Below are 10,926 nucleotides of genomic sequence, written 5' to 3'. Positions count from 1 at the left end.
ATTTATAAAATTGTCCATTTCTTTTTAATCTTTCACACAATCGGTGAAAGAAACTATGGTCCACATGTCCGGAAATCTTTGAGCGTAAAGTGCAGCCGTTTGCCTTTGATTTTTTCGACACTAAATAAGAATCATGTCCGTTAATTCTTCGTATGAATAATTATTTTTTTCCATCGTAATCTCTTACGTATGATTTTTTCCGCCAACAAAATTGTTTGAGTATCCAGGTGCATTTCTGTTTTTATAGTTTCTTGATCATCTCTTGTTTGTTGATTTGAACATAACTCATGTTACCATTCAAAAAATTATTAAACATTTCTTGGGGGGGGGGGAAGGTTTGCATCCTTTTAAATAGCATAAACAATAAAAGCTCATATTTGGTGATATGCCACGACGTTTAAATTTTTTTATTAATATCTTAAAGTTATTTATTGACGACAGTCACGTGTCATAAAACATTGTGTTTCGTCATCTATTGATTAAAGGTTAACTATCCATTTGATATCAATGCTGTCTAGTTGCAATGCAGCGGAAATTAAATCAAACTTTAAATTTTATCTCGAAAATATTGTAAATCTAAGAAGTGACGTAAAAGAGATGATATATTGAATCCAATAAATATTATTGTTATATGTATTATCTAACTGATAGAAATAACTTATTGTTAATTAATGAAAAAAATTGTAAATAAATATGCATGTATTAATACTCGAATGTTTGTTTTTTTACGATACTTATTAGATATTCAACATGTGTACTTTTGTATTTTATATATTATATAAGATCTGCACACTTTTTAATATTAACCATTTTGTAAATTAAAAAATGTTAACACATAATTGTAATTTTCTTTTTAAACTTTTTTTATATTATGTTTTGCAGCTTTATATTATGTTTTGCTTTTTAAACTTTTTTTATATTATGTTTTGGAGCTTTTTCCTATTTCAAACTGTACATATAAATCTTTGTACATACACATATCATTGCTGTGGAGGGAATAAATTTTTTTAAATTTATAAAATATTTGAAAATACGTCTATTATTATGCATGAATTTAAAAAAGAGACCATTTTATAAATACTTTTTTAATTATTCTTAGTTATTCTTGACACACAACATTATTCTTAATTATTCTTAGCAGAATGTTTCTTTAAAAATATAAAAATAGTTTTGTAAATAAAAATGTTGTATATAATTTAATATATGAATGGACTGAATAAGTCACAAAAGGAGACCGGAGCATTAGAAAATCACTTTTTTGAAAAAAGTAATTGATTTATGACGGAGAAAGAGAGAATTTGATTGGATGCACTAATGCGCACTGGTGCATATAAAAATTGTCATATATAAAATTACAATAATATAATTAAAATAATAAAGTAATTAATATTATTAGTTTTTATATTGTATATTATATTAAGTATATTATGTTAAGTTAATATTAAGTAAAATTATATTATATACGTTATTATAAGTTTATTCGATGCAAATGACGCGATAATAATATCACGTACAATTATTTTATTTATGTTAGTTATTTATGTGCTATTGAAAATTCGTATTTATTTATACTACAAGATTCATATTAAAAACGCAATGTATTGATACAAACTGCATTATATGAATATAGAAAATGTACAAATTACTTGTTTAAATCGATTATTATATTTTCTTATAATCAGAATATCTTTTTATATGGTAAACGTTCCTCTTATGCCAAAGAGAAGATACTCAGAAATAAATTAATATAAAAAGTTAATAATAAAATTTATTAAACAATTATATATACATATAATTATTTTTATTTATACATTGAACTATTTTGTTTTATACATTTATAACTTTTTTGTCAAATAATTTTTAAAGATTTTAATTCTCTTTGAAATAATGCGAGTATCTCCGTGGAAAAAAATAAATTACAAACGGAATGTAGTTAATAAGACGTCATGGCAACACATGATCAGATTGATCATTCGAAGTCAGTTAGTATTGCGATCGCTAGCCGAACACACTACCGCATTACTTATCGTTTGATTCAAACTGCATCATATAAATATCACAAAATATTGTGTACGAATAGTGGTTTTTAAAAGCATACGTAGTAACACAATTGTATATAGTAACACAATTGTACGAACGAATTGTCATAATTACATATTTAATAAAACCAAAGATATAATAAATATTCAAATGAATTCGATTACACGCTGCGTGTGCTTGAATATGGCTGAAAATGTTACAAGATCTATAATTCAATAACTTCTCTGATCGTTTGTAATTTGATTGTGGTTATTTTTTTATCGATGTTTTTCTACTATAATATTAATAAAAAAAGCTGATAATAATTATATTCCTTTGTTTGCTATACAATCAAATTATTTTATATCATTTTGCATTGCCATTTGTTCTCTTAAAAAAATTATTTATTTACTAAAAATTCCCTAATTTAATCTTAAGATATATATTGTGATCGCAACCATAAAGAGAAATCTAAAAACATAATATTAGAAGATAAGAACTTACGATTCGTAATTAATAATTCCTTAAAACTGAGTTTTAAGGAATTTATCGAAAATAAATTTATATATATGAATTAATGTAATTCGATTAACACATCAGAATTAGTAGATTGAGAAAAACAATTAACTAAGAATTCAACGGGAACTGATTGACGTTTACGAAAAATGGAAGTCATATTTGGAACAATTTTCTGTGTTTTATTGAAAGGTTTAGTATTGACAAAGGCAACTATCACGCCGAATGATTATACCACTTCAAACATCCTCCAGGAAAAAAATATTTCCATGCGTCCGGAATTAAATTTCACGCAGGTAAGAGATATTTTCGTTTGATTAGGAAACAATTGAATGTTATTGCAGTTATTGGTGTGACTAAACATGAATGAAAATAAATTATATATTCTACATATAATAAGATAAGATAAAATAAAATAATTCAATATGAAGAAAAAATATGTACGATGTTGTAAAAACAGATAGATAAAGTATATATATATATATATATTATATATATATATATATATAAAATCATTATTTCTAAAAATAACAATTATTAAAATTAATGAAGTTTTGTGTCTACTATCTGCTACATTAATATGTACATACGAGGGCACATATATATATATATATATATTATATATATATAATATATATGGATCTAAAGTAAGCTTTATATTAATGTAGATTTTATTTTAATATAGAAAGTTAGCATCATTTCTTTGGGTTTAGGATAATTATATAACGGGACAGAGCTACTAAATATCGAGATAGAAAATGTCTGATAAAAAAAATCATTCGTTAAACATTCTTCAAGTTGTATCTATTAACGCTAATATTTCGATCGACAATATATTCAACAATTATCGCTAGAATTTATATTAATTTTTATTGTACATATATTCATTTATATACAATTATATACACATATTCTTATCGAGACATTATCGGTTTATACTATCGGTTTATATTTATTATTTGCTGAATTTGTTTGTGTTAAAAATATAACGAACATTCACGAAACAATTCGCGAAAAAACTTGACAAGGTAATAAATAAAAGAATTTATATAATTCTATGACTAATATTTAACAACTGTAAAGAAACAATATTTTTAATCTTTTTATTCTTGAAGTAAACATTAATAAAACTTTAGTAATATCGGCAAATTTTTAAAAAGAAATATGTGTTACGGTATAATTGAATAGAGTTAACTAACTCGTCGTGAGAAAGAATTAAATCTTTAGACAAAATTGTTTTAATAATTGCAAAGAGCTACACTTTTGCTTGTACTTGACAAAAGCTGTTATGAATCCTCATTGACTCTCGTTAACTTATTGATTGATTTTCTTTTTAATATGAGTTATGTTTGATATACAAGATGCCTTAAAAGAAATAAATAAAAAATAGATTTCATGAATAATACTACATCACATTCAATTTATATCATTTAGGAATGGTATATATCAAACCGGTATTATTAAGCAAATCAAAAACGAATGGCAATTTTTTGTTTAATTTTATATATTATATAATTTATCATTAAAAGCCAGAAACAATCGCCTGAATGATATTCACTTAATTCTTTTCATATGTTACACTTTATGAAGAATATTTCAATGTCCGAGAAAAGTGATCATCATATACTAAATTTCAAATCTGACCGGAGTCATTCTGATGGTACTGTGAGAAATGAGCGAGAAGTCGATGAAGTTATACTTGCAAATATTTCTATCACTCCAGAATCTATCGGTAAGTTGCAAATAAAACATTAATAACAAAACTATGATAAAAAAGTGTAAATATAATTTAAATTCAAGAGAGAGTGGCAATCAAATCTAAAAATATCTTCCAGTATTGAAAATAATATAAATTCTAATTCTGCCATAAAAAGAAACAGAAAAGCATAATATAAACATAACATTGTACATAAAAATTGTTATAAGTTAAGGTAAAATCAATTTTATTAATATTTAGTTACTCTGTTTTAAAGCAGTCGCAAATATTATACTTCTGACTTCTTAAGCTATAAGATTTTATCGAAAAATACTTGTCATCTTATTAGAAGTTATTTATTCGTTTTTGCCATAAATTAAGGATTACTTTCTAAATCTTAAATGACGCAAAAAATTCTTATATTGTTTTTTTAAAGGTCATTACTGTGCTAATTTCCATAGTTTACATTTATTTTTTCTCTTTCCTTAAATTTCACATTAAATTGTTTTTTTCTGATTTACTGGGATAATCCACTTAATCTTATATATAATTATGTTAATATATTCTTAATATAACTTAAAATCATTAGAAAATAGTTTGAACAAGCCAACATCTCTCAGAGCATTCATACAATTCGACAGTCAATTCGCAGAAAAAGTAAACGACATTTTTGTGACAATGAGGTAAGGAATCTAAATTCTTAGTTTGTATATATTCTTTCATTTTTCTTTCTTTTTCTTAAATTCAACGACATAAATATATCAAAATGATTATTCTGTTATAATTTTGTTAAATATAAAATGGCTAAAATTTAATGTTTTTACAGATGGAACCAACCTGAATTTACCGATAAAATAATACTAGGATACCAAGTGCAGTGTTCTTTCTTCGAAGGCTTTAAAGAAACCTGCGATGAAACTATCGCAGCTACAAAATTGGAGCACACGGTGCACAATCTAATATCTAACAAGACATATTATTTTCGAGTACGTGCATATACTAAAATTGTAAATAAAATTGTTGCTGGTCCTTACACGGATTTAATCAATGTGTCGACTACACATGAAAATCCAATACCTAAATTATTACTCACAACGGATCTAGATATGAAAATATTGGACGTGGATTTAAGAATTACTAATACCTTAATGTCAGGGTACGTATACTGATAAAAAAAATAGTTCCAATTATCATAAATTATTTTTAACTCTAACTATAAAATTAAAGTTATTATTATTGCACAAGTTTATTATTATCAACATTATAGCAGTAATAACTATAAAATTAGAAATCTCAAATATAATTTTTTACTATACAATTATAGTTCCTTTTTTTCAGATCAGTATTAGAATATAGCTCTTTTTTTTCCAGATCAGTAACCTATGCCGCCTATTCGATACAAGAACATAGAATTTATTGGCTAACAGAAAAAGATCTAATGACATTGAAGATTAATGAAAATAATATCACAAAAATTACCAGCTTTGATTATTATCTAAATGATCTTTGCATTGACTGGGTAGCAAGAAATCTATATTTCATGTATTATGATGAGTCAGCCTACTCTTATATTGTAAAGTTCGACTTAACAATGTGGGAAAATGGCATAATTAAATTTGATGAGATTTTCAAATCAAAAAATGATATTCCCTGTTTAAGTGTATCACCGTCTATGGGGTACGTTTACTACCATTCACCTGAAAAAATAATTTTTCATTAAAGATTTATGCATATTTGTAATTTTTCTATAATTTTACGTGGTTTTATAATTAAGATCATAAGTAAAAAAAATAATAAGTTATTATATAATTAGAAGAATTTCGAATTTTCACTACATATAAGTTTCTGTTTTTGTTAAAATAATCTTTTATAATGAGTAAAATAATTACATTATTATATTTTTTAGAATTTTATATCACGTATCACACAATTCGATGAATACAGAATATCGTATAATGAAGCATCATCTCGATGGAGAAATCGAGCAAATTGTTCAGATGAATGTATGCCTATTTGATTATATTATAGATCCTTTTCAAAATATGATAATTGATAACATGAATAATGAGGTGCCGTTAATTTACTGGTTAAGTGATGATTACATATTTGTGACAGACATTAACATTTCTATGTGCAATATGATTTTACACAATGAAAACATAAGTGATATATTCATTCGTTTCGAATCTATGACGATTGACAAAAGAAACATTTACATTTTAGCAAGTGATTTTTGGGATGAATTTTCTCTCTATGTTTTGAAAAAGAAATACGCAAGTCTCAAGAGCGTAAATGCAGCCGAATATGTTGAAAAGATAATAATAAGTTCAGATAATAATAGGTTTTATAAAATTGACGCTTTTGATAAATCTTTACAACCATATCCTCCAATCAAATGTCTGACACCTGAAAAAAAAGTTTATAATTTTAAGAATGTGTATGCAATAGCAAACAGCATCGTTGTGATTCTTCCGGAGCCGGTTGTAAAAAGTGGATGCAAAAAATATAATTTACCAACTACTATATATAATATCTCCATAAGCTGTATGAGAGCTGTACACAACAATCTCAACAAGTCGGAGAAATTCAATGTGCTACGATATGTGACGTTCGAGCGATATTACAAGATTCAGAACTTAACACCATTTACAGAATACAAGTTGAAGTTTACCTTAAGCAATTTTTACTTTGATCAATTATCAATAAATCCATTTGATTCAAATGTGATACCAATAAAAAATAATTCTGATAAGTTTGATGCACCAGAAAACATAAGTGTTCTAGCTTTGACGCCTACTATAGCAGTAGTTCATTGGATGCCACTCAAGAATGTGAACTGCGTGGCCGTGACCTACGAAGTGCGTTGGAAGTCAGTTACATTAGTGAACGGCACGCAACACAAGGGCAAACAATTTATCAATGTGCCGAAACGTACGGCAGACGGCAGATTTTTCACAAAGATTAACTTGTCGCTACCAGTACAAGATTACTTGATATACGTGCGTGTATATCCAAATAATTTCAGCGATTTCTACAACGAGAGTTTAAGCGATTTCTACAACGAGAGTTTAAGCAATTTTGTTCACATATACTCAGAACCAAACAATATTACTTTGAGCGAGGTCAACATAAATAGCATGAACATTTCATGGATCTCAAACATTAATCTGACGATGTTTTGTACACTAGAGTATAAAGATATTGTAGCAGAAAAGTGGCAAACAATGAATTATATTAAAATGAATTATAACAAAGAAGTAACATACCATGTCGAAAATTTACAATCGGGAACCTTATACATGTTTCGCTTGATATTAAGATATCCCGAATATGAGGAAAATTTTACATGGCCGACTGATGAAAGATTTATTTTTTCAACACTTGGTAAGTAAACGAAGATGCCCATACAGTACAATAAGATTGCATGGATATATTGAAAAATAATTTTATTGAAATGTTGCAATATTACAAATCGATTGTGATATTCTGCTGAGTTATTGTTATAAGATTGTAATGAAGTTAAGATGCCCGCTTCTTGCAATGAAATATTGTAGCAATATTACAGTGTAATATATTGGAAAGAATGCAACGTTATTGCAGCTATTTAATAACATTACGTATAAAATATTTTTGTTTTTGATGGATAAATATCTTGGAAACATTTAATTAAATTATAAAGCTTGATATAAATACTAGTTTCCGAGATCAAATATATTGCAAAATTATATTTAAACATAACATCATATAAAATAAGATGTTATATTTTTATACAAAATTGCTCTAAACTATTACTTACGAATCACTTTTCTTATTTTAAATGTTCTATATACTCTTATAATGGGTATTTTATACACATTTATATATTAGTTATAGAATTAATTATACATTTCTAATTACGTTTTTATTTAAAAATTAAAAAATCCGTTATAATTACATATATTTGCATGTGAAAAGTACAGAAAAATGCATAAAAAAATATAATGATAGATATAATAATATATATTCTTAATATAATAAAAAGATATATTATCTTTGAAGATTAATATCGTATTCGTACATGAAGTGAAAATATATCTTAAATATATTGTAACATTGATATAAAATGTTATCTATATTTTAATAAAAAAATAGCAAGGCTTATCTGTAGCTTAGAATTATATTTACTCGATATTATTTGTGTCAATAATTTATTTGACTTCTGCAAAAAAAGTAAAATTCATCGCATATATACAGACATAAAAAAAAATGTATTATTACATTATTTTTATAGATAAATTAAAGAGTGTTATAGTTTTAAAGTGTTTTCAAAATATGAATATCATATTGCTAATATCTAATTTAATGTTTCCGTAATGTTGCCTTGCAATTTGTAATATTGAAACTTTGTTGCAAAGTAGTTGTAATATTTTGTGCTGCATAGATATTATAATATTATGTGCTAATATTTTTTGGATATGAATAGGAATCTGAAATTTAAAAATTAAATCTTATAATAAAATTATAAGTAAAAATAAATTTGTAAAAAATATACACACACGAAGATATTAAAATTATACTTTTGCTTAATCTAGATATTCCAAGCACTCCTGGAATAATAGAAAATAAATATTACTTATTATTGATGTTGGTTATAGTTCCTATAATCTGCATTTTCTACATTTATCGTTGTAAGTATATTTGATATAAATGTCAACTTGAATTGTAGATTATACATATATATCTGATATAATACCTAGAGATTTACTGAAAATATTAATTTACTTATATAAAACTAAACGAATAAATTGACTAAAATACAGTAAATTTTATAATACATATTATTACATAATTAAATTGAAATTTTATAATAGTGTATCGTCAACGCAGAGGTAATAATGAACAATTTTTGTCTTCTACAATGACCGATGTAGAATTGGCGATTCTACCTGAAGTACCTTGCCGAAACACTCAATTGAATATGATTTACAGTCCTATGTTGCATTATAACCCGGATGAATGTGCGATAACTAAAATCGCACGAAATCAAATTACACTTACGAAACATCTTGGTAGCGGCGCATTCGGAATGGTAAAAATTAATTTTTTCAAGCAATATTTTAAATTATTTTTTGGATTAACAAAATAGATACGTATTTTTAATAAAGATATAAATTACATGAATTTTTTAAATAGATTATAAGTAATATAAAATTTACATGAGAAAACAAGCATGCACTTTATTATATACTTTTCAATGAATTATTTAATATAAAGTAAAATATAAAGTAAAATATAAAGTAAAATACTACTTGACATTAAATTATACATTTTTCAATAAAGTACGCATGTAAATTTGTGTGAAATATTTTGCAGGTGTATCAAGGAAAGGTGAAGGATTTAGAAAAATCGGGCACAGAGATATCCGTTGCAATAAAAACGCTTCCAAAAGATGCTTCTTCCCATGAGAAAGAGAAATTGTTAAAGGAAGCCAAGCTTATGAGTCATTTTCAACACAAACATATATTAAGATTGTTGGCCGTTTGTTTAGATGGAGATTTTCCGTTACTAGTGTTGGAATTGATGGAAATTGGAGATCTGTTAAAATATTTGAGAGAATGTCGAAATTTCCAAGCGTCAGATTCGTCCGTTCTGCGTTTGCAAGATTTGCTCGCCATGTGCGAAGATGTTGCGCGAGGTTGTTGCTACTTGGAAGAGTTACGTTTCATACATAGAGATCTAGCGTGTCGCAATTGTTTAGTATCTTCGAGAAATCGAGAGAATCGTGTCATAAAAATTGGAGATTTTGGACTAGCTAGAAATATCTACAAGGATGATTATTATCGCGTGGCAAGTACAATTATGAAAAAAATTAAGGATTAAAAAATGAATTCTTTTGAAAATACTTTCCATTTTTTATGGTTTTTTCATAATAGTATCGTGCATTGTTTCTTAAGTAATGTATAGTAGAATATAAGTAGTTTTTATTTATATATAGCAGGAGATAAATTAATGTTTTTCATTTGCACGTATTCTAAAAATTAATAATCAGAACATTAAATTTTTAAAATCATGTTTTAGGAAGGAGAAGGTTTATTTCCTATTCGCTGGATGGCACCCGAATCTTTGATAATCAGAAAATTTACTTCTCAAAGTGATGTTTGGTCATTTGGGGTATTAATGTGGGAAATTACATCGTTGGGTGAGCAACCTTATAGTGCCAAGGCTAATGAAGAAGTGATAAATTATGTACGTGCTGGAGGCAGGTTGCCAATGACTCTGAACTGTCCGTCACCATTGTACCAGATGATGCTAAGTTGCTGGAGTGCAGCGGATTCTAGACCAAATTTCGAATTTTGTCTAAAAAATATTATAGCATTAAGAAAGAACATAGAGGATGCCTTACTGAGTCCGGTCGATATTATTTAGCCGATATACTTAAATTAATGTTTATGTTATTTTCCAAACGACTCAATAAATCTTAATGTAGAAAAAATATTTCTAGGGTATTTTTAAATTGATTCTGATTTGATTACTTTTAGGTTTAATCTTAATGTTACATATATCAATGAAAATTAAAGAAATTTTGTAATCTTACTTTTCATACAATTTTGATTATTATTAAAAAATATCACATCCGTTTTCATGATTGTACAAAATCAAATAATATATGATATATCTAATTTGTGTTTTTGAGTAATCAAAGCAAAATTTAATGA

At 26.0% G+C, this 10,926-nt stretch overlaps 1 protein-coding gene across 1 annotated transcript; it reads left to right on the top strand.

The window, feature by feature from the left end:
• Positions 1-2,684: 2,684 nt before the first annotated feature.
• On the top strand, positions 2,685-10,699 carry LOC112638888 (proto-oncogene tyrosine-protein kinase ROS-like). The gene is made up of 10 exons (XM_025411432.1): positions 2,685-2,831; positions 4,126-4,267; positions 4,821-4,914; positions 5,058-5,387; positions 5,603-5,908; positions 6,138-7,615; positions 8,803-8,898; positions 9,082-9,299; positions 9,584-10,057; positions 10,289-10,699. The coding sequence occupies exons 1-10, from the start codon at positions 2,685-2,687 to the stop codon at positions 10,634-10,636; spliced, it is 3,633 nt and encodes a 1,210-aa protein (XP_025267217.1). The 3' UTR covers positions 10,637-10,699.
• Positions 10,700-10,926: the final 227 nt, after the last annotated feature.

Source organism: Camponotus floridanus, unplaced genomic scaffold (genome assembly GCF_003227725.1).
Source record: "Camponotus floridanus strain SB8 unplaced genomic scaffold, Cflo_v7.5 scaffold106, whole genome shotgun sequence".
In the NCBI taxonomy this organism is placed as follows: domain Eukaryota; kingdom Metazoa; phylum Arthropoda; class Insecta; order Hymenoptera; family Formicidae; genus Camponotus; species Camponotus floridanus.
The sequence above is the reverse complement of the archived record's forward strand: the minus strand, read 5'-3'. Positions and strand labels throughout refer to the sequence as shown.

Bases quoted from the DNA above. Each gene is read 5' to 3' on its own strand.
- LOC112638888 (XM_025411432.1), top strand. From the start codon at position 2,685: ATGGAAGTCATATTTGGAACAATTTTCTGTGTTTTATTGAAAGGTTTA. The intron at 4,268-4,820 runs GTAAGTTGCAAA...TAAAATCATTAG, and splicing joins TATCACTCCAGAATCTATCG to AAAATAGTTTGAACAAGCCA. The intron at 10,058-10,288 runs GCAAGTACAATT...ATCATGTTTTAG, and splicing joins AGGATGATTATTATCGCGTG to GAAGGAGAAGGTTTATTTCC.